The 16,656-nt window shown below is 36.0% G+C and overlaps 1 protein-coding gene across 1 annotated transcript in view; it reads left to right on the forward strand.

Annotated features, from left to right (window-relative positions):
• The window catches only part of LOC140679749 (radical S-adenosyl methionine domain-containing protein 1, mitochondrial-like), a 21,674-nt gene extending 5,773 nt beyond the window's left edge, over positions 1–15,901 (forward strand). The window contains exons 3-9 of the mRNA XM_072915796.1: positions 1–75; positions 2,145–2,510; positions 7,772–7,835; positions 7,901–8,048; positions 8,243–8,297; positions 15,264–15,367; positions 15,450–15,901. The exon at positions 1–75 is cut by the window's left edge and continues 130 nt beyond it. Coding sequence (XP_072771897.1) covers positions 1–75; positions 2,145–2,510; positions 7,772–7,835; positions 7,901–8,048; positions 8,243–8,297; positions 15,264–15,367; positions 15,450–15,576 — 939 coding nt within the window. The 3' untranslated portion in view covers positions 15,577–15,901. The remainder of the gene's footprint in view (positions 76–2,144; positions 2,511–7,771; positions 7,836–7,900; positions 8,049–8,242; positions 8,298–15,263; positions 15,368–15,449) is intronic.
• The last annotated feature ends 755 nt before the right edge of the window (positions 15,902–16,656 follow it).

Below are 16,656 nucleotides of genomic sequence, written 5' to 3' on the forward strand. Positions count from 1 at the left end.
CCAACTCCTGAGGGGAGGTCAAAGTTGAAGGATTTTAGCCAAGCAGGGGTTAACCGTTTCTCCATTGGGGTGCAGGCAAGTATCATGTTGTACATACACGTCAATGTTATCCAGCCATCTATACATTTTCTGTACGGGTGAGCTGAAGCCTAATGATGGTATTTCATTCATGATTAATAACTTAGTCAACTACTTGGAAGATAAAAAGCAGATAATATGGGATAAGGGGCTTAGGCGGAAGAGCGGCCGTGCCAGCAACTTGAGGGTTGCAGGTTCGATCCCAGCTTCCGCCATCCTAATCATGGCCGTTGTGTCTTGGGCAAGGCGCTTCACCCATTTTGCTCCCAGTGGCATCTACACTGGTGTATGAATGTACAGGACTCCCTTGAAAAAGAGATTCTTAATCTCAATGGGACTTTCTTTGCTAAATAGAGGTTAGAAAAATAATAATTTAAAAGAATTTGATTTGTTTTTACATATTTGAAATATTTAGGTTTGTTATGGTTGGAGGAGGGAGTTGTGACGACACAGTTCCACGAGGGGGCAATATTGCTCTCTGTATTTGTTATATATATCAACAATATAATATAAAAAATAATGAAAAATATAATTAATAAACTATAGAATGGAGTGTGACTAAATTCAAGAGTGTGTATGGTGTGAGACTATGTGAAGCAGTTATTTGTTGAGTGTTACCGGGAGGTGTTGTTCCAAACTGGAAGTCCAAGAGGGCGAGGCAAAAAGGATGTCCGTAAGCAGGCGAAAGATCCAGGGGCGAGAAAGAGGGGCGTTAGTGTCCGTGTCCAAGCGAGGGGGTCGAGATCCGGGAAGGCAGTCGAGATCCAGGGGGGGAAGTCCAAGGGAGCGTGACGCACAGCCCAAAACCAAGGCAACGGAAGGAAAACACTGCAGGCACAAGGGAGAAGACAGGACAAATCAAGCACGGGGAAGAAACACGGAGCAGGGAAGCCCAGACTTCCCTCACCCCAGCCACTTCGTCCAGCTCCTCCCGGGGGATCTCGAGGCGTTCCCAGGCCAGCCGGGAGACATAGTCTTCCCAACGTGTCCTGGGTCATCCCCGTGGCCTCCTACCGGTCGGACGTGCCCGAAACACCTCCCTCGGGAGGCGTTCGGGTGGCATCCTGACCAGATGCTCGAACCACCTCATCTGGCTCCTCTCCATGTGGAGGAGCAGCGGCTTTACTTTGAGCTCCCCCCGGATGACAGAGCTTCTCACCCTATCTCTAAAGGAGAGACCCACCACCCGGCGGAGGAAACTAATTTCGGCCGCTTGTACCCGTGATCTTGTCCTTTCAGTCATAACCCAAAGCTCATGACCATAGGTGAGGATGGGGACGTAGATCGACCGGTAAATTGAGAGCTTTGCCTTCCGGCTCAGTTCCTTCTTTACCACAACGGAGCGATACAGCGTCCGCATTACTGACGACGCCGCACCGATCCACCTGTCGACCTCACCATCCACTCTTCCCTCACTCGTGAACAAGACTCCAAGGTACTTAAACTCCTCCACTTGGGGCAGGGTCTCCTCCCCAACCCGGTACATCATAGAAAACTAAGTTCCCGCCAGGATCCTTGGGTCCACTGGTCCTTATACAGCTCGCCCTCATCAATCCCAGGTGTGTAGATTGCCGATCGCCCACAGCCTTGCCGCCATGTGGGCGTGACGTGGCCAGCGCGAGCAGGGGCGTGTTTCGGCGCGCTGCCAGCGTAGGTGCTGGTAGACCCAGCTGCCGGGGAAAAGCGAGTTCGAGCCCGCGCCGTGACAAGGTTTTTGCTATAATCAATTTGCTTTAAACATGGAAGCCAAATAAAACAGTGTAAATACAGTTTAACATAGCTAGCAAACCTTTGTGTATTCACTTTCCACCACTCTTCTATATTTTCCCGAGAATGTTCTGAACATCTGATTAAATGCCATTGTCGCTTAACTTTCAATCTCCCTTCTTTAGCCACCAAACTCTTTCAGACTGCAGGTGGTGTTCTTCAATTGGCCTCCACTGCCTTCTTTCGAGTACTACTATATACAACACGCTGTAGCTTTATCAACACCAACAATCAATCCACTAATCAATTTGTATCCCCACTTGTGACCTTGATGTCTAATTCTACTTTCAATCGTTCAGTCTTTGCAGCAAGAGAGCTTAAAACTCTTGGGCCGAGACCACAGCCCTAGTCAGGCTGTGCAGACCATCGAGGAGGCTCGCAGGCTGTGCCCAGGGAGGGTGTCGGTAGACGTCATATTCGGACGCCCCAACCAAACCTTGCAATCCTGGGAGGCGGAGTTGTCAGAGCTGCTGATGCTGAGCGACGAGCATGTGTCCCTCTACCAGCTGACCCCGGAGCGAGGGACCTTACTCTTTAAACAGCTACAAGGCGGTGAACTGGCGTTGCCCAACGACCACCAGATGGCGGAGATGTATGAGAGCGCCAGAAGGATGCTGAAGGAGCACGGCTTCCGGCAGTACGAGGTGTCAAACTTTGCCAGACATGTGAGTCTGAAATGTATGTCCTCTTTAACGATCACCAGCACACACCTTCGGATAAACTGCCACCACCTAAGTACAAACCCCAAAAGCAGTGAAGTTGTCACGTTGTGTAAATGGTAAATAAAAAGAGAATACAACGATTTGCAAATCCTTTTCAACTTATATTCAATTGAACAGACTGCAAAGACAAAATACTTAATGTTCACACTGGAAAACTTTGTTATTTTTGCAAATAATCATTAACTTAGAATTTAATGGCAGCAACACTGTTACGTTTACAGGAGGAGTAGTGACGGCACAGTTCCACAAGGGGGAGGTATAGCTCTATGTATTTTATTTTATATATATATATATATATATATATATATATATATATATATATATATATATTGTATTATATATGTTCACACTGAGAAACTAAATTTTTTTTGCAAATAATCATGAACACATTGCAAAAAAGTAGTCACAGGGGCATTTTTACCAGTGTGTTACATGGCCTTTCCTTTTAACAACACTCAGTAAAGGTTTTGAGAACTGAGGAGACACATTTTTGAAGTAGAAGTCTTTCCCATTCTTGCTTGATGTACAGCTTAAGTTGTTCAACAGTCTCCCTTCTCATATTTTAGCCTTCATATTGCACCACACATGTTCAATGGGAGACAGGTCTGGACTACAGGCAGGCCAGTCTAGTACTCACACTCTTTTACTACGAAGCCACGCTGTTGTAACACGTGGCTTGGCATTGTCTTGGTGAAATAAGCAGGGGCGTCCATGATAACGTTGCTTGGATGGCAACATATGTTGCTCCAAAACCTGTATGTACCTTTCAGCATTAATGGTGCCTTCACAGAAGTTAGTTTTTCATTGTGGCAACTGAGCTGCCAGTTTGTTACCTTAAAATAAATTTAGTATAATTTTTCCATTTACAGTAACAACAACCTGTAGAATTTACAGTAAAAAAAAAAAAGACGGCGTAGTCTGCAACATTTTATAGTAAAGACAGTGGTAGAGGTTTTTTTAATTTACAGTTTTCAATTGAATATGCTGTAAAAAAAACATCGTAATTTTAACGTAATATCTATTGTCCTTTTTACAGTGTAAAATTTGATGAATAACTTACTTTGAAACCATAAGTCAAGCAGATGTTGAAGTATTCATTTTAATTTTAAATGTGTGGAAACTACGGTTATACATTATTGGTTGCAATATTGCATAATATTAACATTTAAATAGGGGTGTAACGGTACGTGTATTTGTATTGAACCTTTTCGGTACGGGGGTTTCGGTTCGGTGCGGAGGTGTACCGAACTAGTTTCCACACGGACATGTTAAGTAGCGTACTGCACGTTGTGTAAACAATACTCAAAATGCCGGACATTTGAGGCATTTAAGAAACTCCGCCCTGACAGCTCCGCAAAAGAGGACATGTCCGGTGAAAAGAGGACATTTAGGGTTAGGGTTAGGGTTAGGGTAAAACATTTTTTTAAAAAGTTTAAAAAAAGTTAAAAATATTTAAAAAATTTGAAAATATTTTTAAAAAATTTAAAAATATTTTAAATTTTTTTTTTTTTTTTTTAAACTTAATTTTTTTTTTTTTTAAATTAAAATTAAAAAAAATAATTAAAATGTTTACAAACATTTAAAAAAAACTTAAAAAAAACTTTAAAAAAATAAAAATAAATTTAAAAAAATAAAAAATAAAAATAAAAAAAATTAAAAAAAATGTTTTAAGTTAAAACATGATTTTCAAGGTAAAACATGATTTTCAAGGTAAAAAATGATTTTCAAGGCAAACATTTTTTTTCAAGGTTAAAAATGATTTTCAAGGTAAATAAATGATTTTCAAGGTAAAAAAGAAATTTCAAGGTAAAATTTTTTTTCAAGGTAAAAAATTATTTTCAATTTTTTTAAAAATTTTTTGAAAATGTTTTAAAAAAAAATTATTTCTTTATTTTTTTTAATTTGTAAATTTTTTTTTTAATTTTCTTAATTTTTTAAAACAATTTAAAACAATTTTTAATTTTTTTAATTTTTTTAAACAATTAACATTTTTTTTAGGGTTAGGGTTAGGGTTAGGGTTAAGATTAGGGTTAGGGTTAAGATTAAGATTAGGGTTAGGGTTAAAAAATTTTTTAAAAGTTAAAGAAAGTTTAAAAAAAAGTTAAAAATATTTTTAAAAAATTTAAAAAAAAAATACAAAATTAAAAAAAAAATTTAAAAAAAAAAAAAAAAAAATTAAGATTTTTACAAAAATTAAAAAAAACTTAATTTTTAAGTTAAAACATGATTTTCAAGGTAAAAAATTATTTTCAAGGTAAAATTTTTTTTTCAAGGTTAAAAATGATTTTCAAGGTAAATAAATGATTTTCAAGGTAAAAAAAAATTTCAAGGTAAGATTTTTTTTCAAGGTAAAAAATGATTTTCATTTTTTTTTTTAATTTTTTTGGAAAATATTTTTAAATGTTTTTTTTTTTTTGTTTTTTTTAATTTGTAAACAATTTTAAAAATTTTTTTAAATTTTTTAAAACAATTTAAAACAATTTAAAACAATTTAAATTTTTTTTAATTTTTTTAAACAATTTTAACAATTAACATTTTTTTTTAGGGTTAGGGTTAGGGTTGGGGTTCAGATTAGGGTTAGGGTTAGGGTTAAGATTAGGGTTAGGGTTAGGGTTAAGGTTAGGGTAATTTTTTTTTTAAAAAGTTAAAAAAAAGTTTAAAAAAAAGTTTAAAAAAAGTTACAAATATTTTTTAAAAATTTAAAAAAATATTACATTTTTTTTTAAAAATTAAAAAAAATTAAATTATTTTTTTTTTAAATTAAAAAAAATTAAAAAAATTAAAAAAAAAAGTTTTAAGTTAAAACATGATTTTCAAGGTAAAAAATTATTTTCTAATTTTTTTAATTTTTTAAAAATGTTTTTACATTTTTTCATTTTTCTTATTTTTTTTAATTTGTAAAAAATGTTTAGACTTTTTAAAAAAAAAAAATTATTTTTTAAAACAATTTAAAACAATTTTAATTTTTTTAAACAATTTTAACAATTAACATTTCTTTTAGGGTTAGGGTTAGGGTTAGGGTTAGGGTTAAGATTAGGGTTAGGGTTAGGGTTAAGATTAGGGTTAGGGTTAGGGTTAGGGTTAAACATTTTTTTTAAAGTTAAAGAAAGTTTAAAAAAAAGTTAAAAATATTTTTTTAAAATTAAAAAAAAATAAATAAATTAAAAAAAAATTAAAAAAAAAATTTAAAATTAAAAAAATAAAATTAAAATTTTTACAAAAATTAAAAAAAACTTAAATTTTTTTTTTTAAATGTTTTAAGTTAAAACATGATTTTCAAGGTAAATTTTTTTTTTCAAGGTTAAAAATGATTTTCAAGGTAAATAAATGATTTTCAAGGTAAAAAAAATTTTCAATGTAAACATTTTTTTCAAGGTAAAAAATGATTTTCATTTTTTTTTTTAATTTTTTTGGAAAATGTTTTTAAATGTTTTTTTTTTTTTGTTTTTTTTAATTTGTAAACAATTTTTAAAATTTTTAAAAACAATTTAAAACAATTTAAAACAATTTAAAACAATTTAAAACAATTTAAATTTGTTTTAATTTTTTTAAACAATTTTAACAATTAACATTTTTTTTTAGGGTTAGGGTTAGGGTTGGGGTTCAGATTAGGGTTAGGGTTAGGGTTAAGATTAGGGTTAGGGTTAGGGTTAGGGTAATTTTTTTTTTAAAAAGTTAAAAAAAAGTTTAAAAAAAAGTTTTAAAAAAGTTACAAATATTTTTAAAAAATTAAAAAAAATATTAAATTTTTTTAAAAAAATTAAAAAAAATTAAAAAAAAATTAAAAAAAATTAAAAAAATTAAAAAAATAAGTTTTAAGTTAAAACATGATTTTCAAGGTAAAAAATTATTTTCAAATTTTTTTAATTTTTTAAAAATGTTTTTAAATTTTTTCATTTTTCTTATTTTTTTTAATTTGTAAAAAATGTTTAGACTTTTAAAAAATTTTTTTTTATTTTTTAAAACAATTTAAAACAATTTTAATTTTTTTAAACAATTTTAACAATTAACATTTCTTTTAGGGTTAGGGTTAGGGTTAGGGTTAAGATTAGGGTTAGGGTTAGGGTTAGGGTTAGGGTTAGAGGACGTATGGTCAATCTATATAGACTGACCATACGTCCTCTTTTCACCGGACATGTCCTCTTTTGCGGAGCTGCCAGGGCGGAGTTTCTTAAATGCCTCAAATGTCCGGCATTTTGAGTTAGGGTTGTGTGTATTTTCAATGTACGTTAAGGGTTAAGAAGGGGTTAAAAACAAAACAAATTGTGCACGCAGCAGCATTGGTGAGGGAGGGGCAGAGACAGAGAGAGAGAGAGAGTTATGATTAACGTGCATGCGTCGCCAGGCTCTGCTTTTTATCCATAGATTTATCACATTTCATTTTTTATTATCTATAGCAGGGGTGTCAAAAGTGTGCCCCGGAGGCCATTTGCAGGCCACAGCTCATGTTTTAAAGGCCCACGGCACATTCTAAAAATACTATTAAAATAAACAAAAACATAACAAAAGTGAAATAAAAAAGCTTAAAGGTTTAATGTAATTTAGAAAAAGTTGCAATGTTGACTAATAAAACAAAGCTGTTTTTTTTTTTTCAAACTGTCATTGCTCAAAACATAATATTGAATCAAAATCAATGTTATTATGAATTATTGACCTATCCAAGGTTCCCATTACTTCACATCAAATATTACACTAAGAAAAATATTTTTGGTGGAAGATTTTGCAAATTTGGTAAATAAATAACCCCAAAATTTATATTTTGTTGTTTTCTTACTGTACCGAAAATGAACCGAACCGTGACCTCTAAACCGAGGTACGTACCGAAACCAAATTTTTGTGTACCGTTACACCCCTACATTTAAAAGGTATGCAATTTCATGCAGTGCATATGTATTATTTTTGTCAAAATGGAAAGAACAAGAAATCATTTAGTACGAAAAGATAAGGTACTTCATTGATGCATATTTTCCTAGGCCATATAAAACGATGTGACGGGCCTTGAGTTTGACGCCTGTGCTTAGGCTAGTTCAGTTGAATCAACAGTGCCTCTGCTGGTTGCAGTGGAGTACTGTAATCCAGCTATCCAATTCACTTAAACATCCATTATTGTTTAATATGATCATTCCTAATGTGTAGATGTTGTTTTTCAGATAATCATAAGCATTCATTTGTCTTATTGTTGTGTTGCGTGTATTTCTCTCCAGAATGCAGTGAGTCAACACAACATGAACTACTGGAAGGCAGGACAATACATCGGTGTTGGTCCAGGTAGCCGGTTAACTATTTGAAGCCCTGGTTTTGTAAGGCAATACTAACCAATGCATACGACACAGGAGCACATGGCCGCTTTGTCCCTCTCGCTGAGGGAGGTGTGCAGCGCGAGGCCCGCACACAGACCTTGGAGCCTGACCAATGGATCCGCGAGGTCCGGCAGATGGGACACGGGACAAGAAGGAGGATTCTTCTCGGACGCCTTGAACTGTGAGCTCTTTGCACGTACACGGAGAAGTGTTGGTGTGGAGGACATCAACACCATGCATCAGTCAGTGACAAATACAATGTGTGCTCTGCCTGTCCAACATGATGTCCATGAGCAAGTCTCTGTGGTATCAGCTCTGTGTCGTGTTCTTGGTATGGCTCTGGTCTGTTTCTCTACCTGTTGTCTTGATTGGCAGACTGGAGGAGGCCTTGGTGATGGGATTGAGAACGACAGAGGGCATCACTCACAAGGTGACACATTACAATCATCATGTAGTATACATGACTGACACTCACTATTATGTTAGATCCACTATGGACTGGACTCTCACACTATTTTTTTTAGATCCACTATGGACTGGACTTTCACAATATTATGTTAGATCCACTATGGACTGGACTCTCACTATTATGTTAGATCCACTATGGACTGGACTCACACTATTATGTTAGATCCACTATGGACTGGACTCTCACTATTATGTTAGATCCACTATGGACTGGACTCTCACTATTATGTTAGATCCACTATGGACTGGACTCTCACTATTATGTTAGATCCACTATGGACTGGACTCTCACAATGTTATGTTAGATCCACTATGGACTGGACTCTCACTATTATGTTAGATCCACTATGGACTGGACTCTCACAATGTTATGTTAGATCCACTATGGACTGGACTCTCACTATTATGTTAGATCCACTATGGACTGGACTCTCACTATTATGTTAGATCCACTATGGACTGGACTCTCACAATGTTATGTTAGATCCACTATGGACTGGACTCTCACTATTATGTTAGATCCACTATGGACTGGACTCTCACTATTATGTTAGATCCACTATGGACTGGACTTTCACTATTATGTTAGATCCACTATGGACTGGACTCTCACACTATTATGTTAGATCCACTATGGACTGGACTCTCACGATATTATGTTAGATCCACTATGGACTGGACTCCCACTATTATGTTAGATCCACTATGGACTGGACTCTCACTATTATGTTAGATCCACTATGGACTGGACTCTCACACTATTATGTTAGATCCACTATGGACTGGACTCTCACTATTATGTTAGATCCACAATGGACTGGACTCTCACACTATTATGTTAGATCCACTATGGACTGGACTCTCACTATTATGTTAGATCCACTATGGACTGGACTCTCACTATTATGTTAGATCCACTATGGACTGGACTCTCACTATTATGTTAGATCCACTATGGACTGGACTCTCACTATTATGTTAGATCCACTATGGACTGGACTCTCACTATTATGTTAGATCCACTATGGACTGGACTCTCACACTATTATGTTAGATCCACTATGGACTGGACTCTCACTATTATGTTAGATCCACTATGGACTGGACTCTCACTATTATGTTAGATCCACTATGGACTGGACTCTCACACTATTATGTTAGATCCACTATGGACTGGACTCTCACATTATTATGTTAGATCCACTATGGACTGGACTCTCACATTATTATGTTAGATCCACTATGGACTGGACTCTCACACTATTATGTTAGATCCACTATGGACTGGACTCTCACTATTATGTTAGATCCACTATGGACTGGACTCTCACTATTATGTTAGATCCACTATGGACTGGACTCTCAGTATTATGTTAGATCCACTATGGACTGGACTCTCACTATTATGTTAGATCCACTATGGACTGGACTCTCACTATTATGTTAGATCCACTATGGACTGGACTCTCACTATTATGTTAGATCCACTATGGACTGGACTCTCACTATTATGTTAGATCCACTATGGACTGGACTCTCACTATTATGTTAGATCCACTATGGACTGGACTCTCACTATTATGTTAGATCCACTATGGACTGGACTCTCACACTATTATGTTCGATCCACTCGACGTCCATTGCACTGGTCGCCAAGGGGTGGGGTCACCAAAATGATTCCCGAGCGTGTCCACCACTGCTGGTCACTGCTCCCCTCACCTCCCAGGGGGTGAACAAGGGGATGGGTCAAATGCAGAGGACAAATGTCACCACACCTGGCACACATGGCGCAGTGGAAGAGTGGCCGTGCGCGACCCGAGGGTCCCTGGTTCAATCCCCACCTAGTACCAACCTCGTCATGTCCGTTGTGTCCTTGAGCAAGACACTTCACCCTTGCTCCTGATGGCTGCTGGTTAGCGCCTTGCATGGCAGCTCCCTCCATCAGTGTGTGAATGTGTGTGTGAATGGGTAAATGTGGAAGTAGTGTCAAAGCGCTTTGAGTACCTTGAAGGTAGAAAAGCGCTATACAAGTACAACCCATTTATCATTTATTTATTTATTTAGTGTGTGTGTGACAATCATTGCTACTTTAATTTTAACTTAGTAATACCGTCTAATTTTTTTATGACCTAAAAAAACGTCATTTATTAATGCATTTAGCGTCGTTTGGCTTGATAATCATGGCGGACTAAGGACACGGACTTTGCTCCGGAGATTTCCCCTCGGAGTAAACGGAGCCAAGCGCTTGGTTTAACGTCATTCTTCCTCGCTTACCGCCGTGCGTTTAAGAGCGCACTGATGTGTTTAGATGGAGACAGGTGTGGACAATATTGTCCCCACACTAAAAGTACACAGCGAAGGAGAAAACTATTTGATGATTTGCAGCAGGTGATGTCACAACTTGATGTCACAACTTGTTTATAAAGTTTTTACTTTGTTTACTGGGATGATCACTCCACCTTTATTTAACTGAAAACGGTATTAGTGTTCAAATAACATCAATACTAGCGAAAATGTTTTGTCATCTCATCGAACTAAACGCAGGAGGTGAAGATTGTGTATTCGATTTGTGAGGTGTCACTCCTCTTTATTTTTGTTGGCCAAACCGTTGTACTGAACCAAGAGAAGAACAAAGCTTGTTTATTAGATTTCATCTTCATTAGCCAAACTGCTTTGTGTTTTATTTTAATATCAAAAAGTAAACACAAGGTTTTTTTTAAGTTACTTGTGTTTAGTTCTTGTCACAAAGATATTACTTCAAAAAACATTCTTGTGACACAGCATGTTATTGTGTATAGTATAGTTCATTCCTATATGACATATTTATGCTCTAACTCCTAATGTATCTGTCCCGATACAGCATCCACATGTACATATAAATGTACATAACTTAAAAAAAAATGAAAAAAAGAATACCTCCCTCTATCAAAATGTAAAAATAGAGATAAAGGCATCATGAAATTACAAAAAGCTGACTAGTTTATATTAATAATGAAAAAAAAAAAACAATTTACATTTACATACATATATATATATATATATATATATATATATATATATATATATATATATATATATATATATATTTACACATGTATATACATATAAATATTTATATATATATATATATATATATACATATATATATATATATATATATATATATATATTTACACATGTATATACATATAAATATATATATATATATATATATATATATATATATATATATATATATATATATATATATATATATATATATATAGGGCCCTGCGATGAGGTGGCGACTTGTCCAGGGTGTACCCCGCCTTCCGCCCGATTGTAGCTGAGATAGGCTCCAGCGCCCCCCGCGACCCCAAAGGGAATAAGCGGTAGAAAATGGATGGATGGATATATATATAGGGCTTCACGGTGGGAGAGGGGTTAGTGCATCTGCCTCACAATACGAAGGTCCTGAGTAGTCTTGGGTTCAATCCCGGGCTCGGGATCTTTCTGTGTGGAGTTTGCATGTCCTCCCCGTGACTGCGTGGGTTCCCTCCGGGTACTCCGGCTTCCTCCCGATTGTAGCTGAGATAGGCTCCAGCGCCCCCCGCGACCCCAAAGGGAATAAGCGGTAGAAAATGGATGGATATATATATATATATATATATATATATATATATATATATATATATATATATATATATATATATATATATTAGGGCTGCAACTAACGATTAATTTGATTATCGATTAATCTGTCGATTATTACTTCGATTAATTGATTAATAATTGGATAAAGGAGACACACTACATTTCTATCCTTTCCAGTATTTTATTGAAAAAAAACCAGCATACTGGCACCATACTTATTTTGATTATTGTTTCTCAGCTGTTTGTACATGTTGCAGTTTATAAATAAAGGTTTATAAGAAAAAAATAATTAAAAAAATTGCCTCTGCGCATGCGCATAGCGTAGATCCAACGAATCAATGACTAAGTAAATCGCCAACTATTTTTATAATCGATTTTAATCGATTTAATCGATTAGTTGTTGCAGCCCTGATATATATATATATATATATATATATATATATATATATATATATATATATATATATATATATATATATATATATATATATTTATATATATATATATATATATATATATATATATATATATATATATATATATATGTATGTATATATATATATATGTATGTATATATATATGTATATATATATGTATATATATATATATGTATATATATATATGTATATATATATATATGTATATATATATATGTATATATATATATATGTATATATATATATATATATATATATATATATATATATATATATATATATATATGTATATATATATATATATATATATATATATGTATATATATATGTATATATATATATATATATATATATATATATATATATATATATATATATATATATATATATATATATATATATGCATGCATGCATGCCTTGGTGCACTAAAATATGAGCCCTCCTTTAAGGCAACAATTGCTTTGACCTTAAAAAGTTAAAATTTGAGGCACGGAATCGTATAATAAAGCGTAAAAGAGTGGTAAAAAAACCAACCTAAACCTGCACCACAGGTACATTGCAGTTTTCTTCACCGAGTGATCATTTGAATCCAAGTTACTGCTTTTTCAATTTTATTACAAAGAGTTTTGCCTTTTATTATATTTATAAGACAAATGTGTTCAGCGACGCCATAAAAATGATCCATTAAAGCTCCCATATCATTTCACGACGTTCTGTGTGACGTTACTTGGTTCAGAATGCACTTTCCTAAATTATTAATGGTGTACGAAAAAGGGGACCTAGTTTTGTGCAAGCAGCAGAAGAATATGTGCGCATAGTAATACATAGAGGGAGTATTATATATATATATATATTTTTTTTTTTTTTACTTTAATCACCATTATATCTCCCCCTAAGTGTGAGGCAGACTCTTCTTGGGGCAAAAAGGAAGTGAAATTAGGCAACATAAAAGGTTGAGAAGTGGCCATCGCAGGGCCTTACTGAGATCATTTAGGACCAAAACCCTTAAAACAAGTAAAACACTCTAACATCAAATCTGCTAAATGAGAAGAATTATCTTATCAGACAGAAAATAAGCAAATTTCACCCTTATTTGACATATTTCATCTTACTTAGATTTCACTTTTTGCAGTGCTCCGTGCCTCTGTGATTTTAATATAGATGAAGTTCACTTCCTGTAGGTGTAATGATCTACAGGTAAAAGCCAGTAAATTAGAATATTTTGAAAAACTTGATTTATTTCAGTAATTGCATTCAAAAGGTGTAACTTGTACATTATATTTATTCATTGCACACAGACTGATGCATTCAAATGTTTATTTCATTTAATTTTGATGATTTGAAGTGGCAACAAAGGAAAATCCAAAATTCCCTGTGTCACAAAATTAGAATATTACTTAAGGCTAATACAAAAAAGGGATTTTTAGAAATGTTGGCCAACTGAAAAGTATGAAAATGAAAAATATGAGCATGTACAATACTCAATACTTGGTTGGAGCTCCTTTTGCCTCAATTACTGCGTTAATGCGGCGTGGCATGGAGTCGATGAGTTTCTGGCACTGCTCAGGTGTTATGAGAGCCCAGGTTGCTCTGATAGTGGCCTTCAACTCTTCTGCGTTTTTGGGTCTGGCATTCTGCATCTTCCTTTTCACAATACCCCACAGATTTTCTATGGGGCTAAGGTCAGGGGAGTTGGCGGGCCAATTTAGAACAGAAATACCATGGTCCGTAAACCAGGCACGGGTAGATTTTGCGCTGTGTGCAGGCGCCAAGTCCTGTTGGAACTTGAAATCTCCATCTCCATAGAGCAGGTCAGCAGCAGGAAGCATGAAGTGCTCTAAAACTTGCTGGTAGACGGCTGCGTTGACCCTGGATCTCAGGAAACAGAGTGGACCGACACCAGCAGATGACATGGCACCCCAAACCATCACTGATGGTGGAAACTTTACACTAGACTTCAGGCAACGTGGATCCTGTGCCTCTCCTGTCTTCCTCCAGACTCTGGGACCTCGATTTCCAAAGGAAATGCAAAATTTGCATGGTTGGGTGATGGTTTGGGGTGCCATGTCATCTGCTGGTGTCGGTCCACTCTGTTTCCTGAGATCCAGGGTCAACGCAGCCGTCTACCAGCAAGTTTTAGAGCACTTCATGCTTCCTGCTGCTGACCTGCTCTATGGAGATGGAGATTTCAAGTTCCAACAGGACTTGGCGCCTGCACACAGCGCAAAATCTACCCGTGCCTGGTTTACGGACCATGGTATTTCTGTTCTAAATTGGCCCGCCAACTCCCCTGACCTTAGCCCCATAGAAAATCTGTGGGGTATTGTGAAAAGGAAGATGCAGAATGCCAGACCCAAAAACGCAGAAGAGTTGAAGGCCACTATCAGAGCAACCTGGGCTCTCATAACACCTGAGCAGTGCCAGAAACTCATCGACTCCATGCCACGCCGCATTAACGCAGTAATTGAGGCAAAAGGAGCTCCAACCAAGTATTGAGTATTGTACATGCTCATATTTTTCATTTTCATACTTTTCAGTTGGCCAACATTTCTAAAAATCCCTTTTTTGTATTAGCCTTAAGTAATATTCTAATTTTGTGACACACGGAATTTTGGATTTTCATTTGTTGCCACTTCAAATCATCAAAATTAAATGAAATAAACATTTGAATGCATCAGTCTGTGTGCAATGAATAAATATAATGTACAAGTTACACCTTTTGAATGCAATTACTGAAATAAATCAAGTTTTTCAAAATATTCTAATTTACTGGCTTTTACCTGTATGTACTGCAATAATACTCCATGTGGAGGATATACCAACACTTCTAATTGGCTGTTTTGGGGGCGGGGGAGAAGAACTGGCAGCTGTTCAGTCCACAGCTGGCCCTTGGTGACATCTTCGGCTCATCCGCTGACGTCCAAGATTTCTTCCACGGATGCTCTCTGATCCTCGACGACAAGTGAATAACTCACCAAGCCAATGTTCTCTCACACCAGTGCCTGAATCTGCTCTTCTTATGTGTCATTTCTTCTCCCCTGTAGAGGCTTGCGCTGCTCATGGGATGGTCTGGCCTTACTGGACAGCATGCTGCCCACCCTGCTGCTGGAACTGGAGAGGAAAATCTCCCCTCCCCCAAAAGAGTCCTGTAAGTCACGACGGCAGCGCTGACACATTTCCATGAATAATCCTTATTTGGATTCAAGCTAGGTAGCTGAACTGTGTCACCAAAGCAGATTGCAAAATCCTCATCCGGCTACTTTAAAATCTTCAACAGCTTTGTTTTTTTACCATTTAGCTCAGGCCTGGGCAATTATTTTGACTCAGGGGGCAAATTTAGAGAAGAAAATGTGTCTGGGGGCCGATATATCTATTTTTAGGAACACTAATACAAAACCTCACAATAATGTCTGATTGAATGCTAAAAACGTTATGACAGACCCCCTTAAAAAAATGATCGGAATTTTAAATTTTTTCACTGAATGAAACACCCAGAATGTACATGAAAATAAAGAATGTTACAATATTAACTATGAAGGATAAAACACTGAATATTGACAACATATGAACGTCACACACCCTCTCCACCCACATATTTTACAATCAAGCCAAACACAACAAACAGCCAAATATCAAATCAAATCAACTTTATTTATAGAGCACATTTAAAATTTACCACAGGGGTAGCCAAAGTGCTGTACAATGAGCAGGTTAAAAGATAAAACGAGTACCGAGCAAACACAACACAACACAAACAGAACACGATAGAAAATAAATAATTAAAATAGAATTAATAAAAACATAAAAACATAAAAACAGGATCACAGCAGGTGTATTATGGGGCGCCATTGCAGGATGGATATCACTCAGTGTTAAAAGCCATGGAATAAAAGTATGTTTTTAAGAGAGATTTAAAAACAGGAAGAGAGGAGGCTTGTCTAACACTCAGGGGTAGGTCGTTCCAGAGCTTGGGAGCAGCAACGGCGAAAGCTCTGTCACCTCTAAGCTTCAGCCTTGTGTCAGGGACCGTCAACAGCAGCTGATCGGCTGATCTTAAGGATCGGGTGGGGCAGTAAGGCTGAAGGAGGTCGGAGAGATAGGTTGGCGCGAGGTTGTTTAGACATTTAAAAACAAATAAAAGGAGTTTAAAATGTATTCGGTAACGCACAGGGAGCCAGTGAAGGGACGCTAAAATAGGGGTGATGTGCTCACGTCTGCGGGTCTGTGTTAGCAGACGAGCAGCAGAGTTCT

This window comes from Nerophis lumbriciformis, linkage group LG22 (assembly GCF_033978685.3).
Source record: "Nerophis lumbriciformis linkage group LG22, RoL_Nlum_v2.1, whole genome shotgun sequence".
Lineage (NCBI taxonomy): Eukaryota > Metazoa > Chordata > Actinopteri > Syngnathiformes > Syngnathidae > Nerophis > Nerophis lumbriciformis.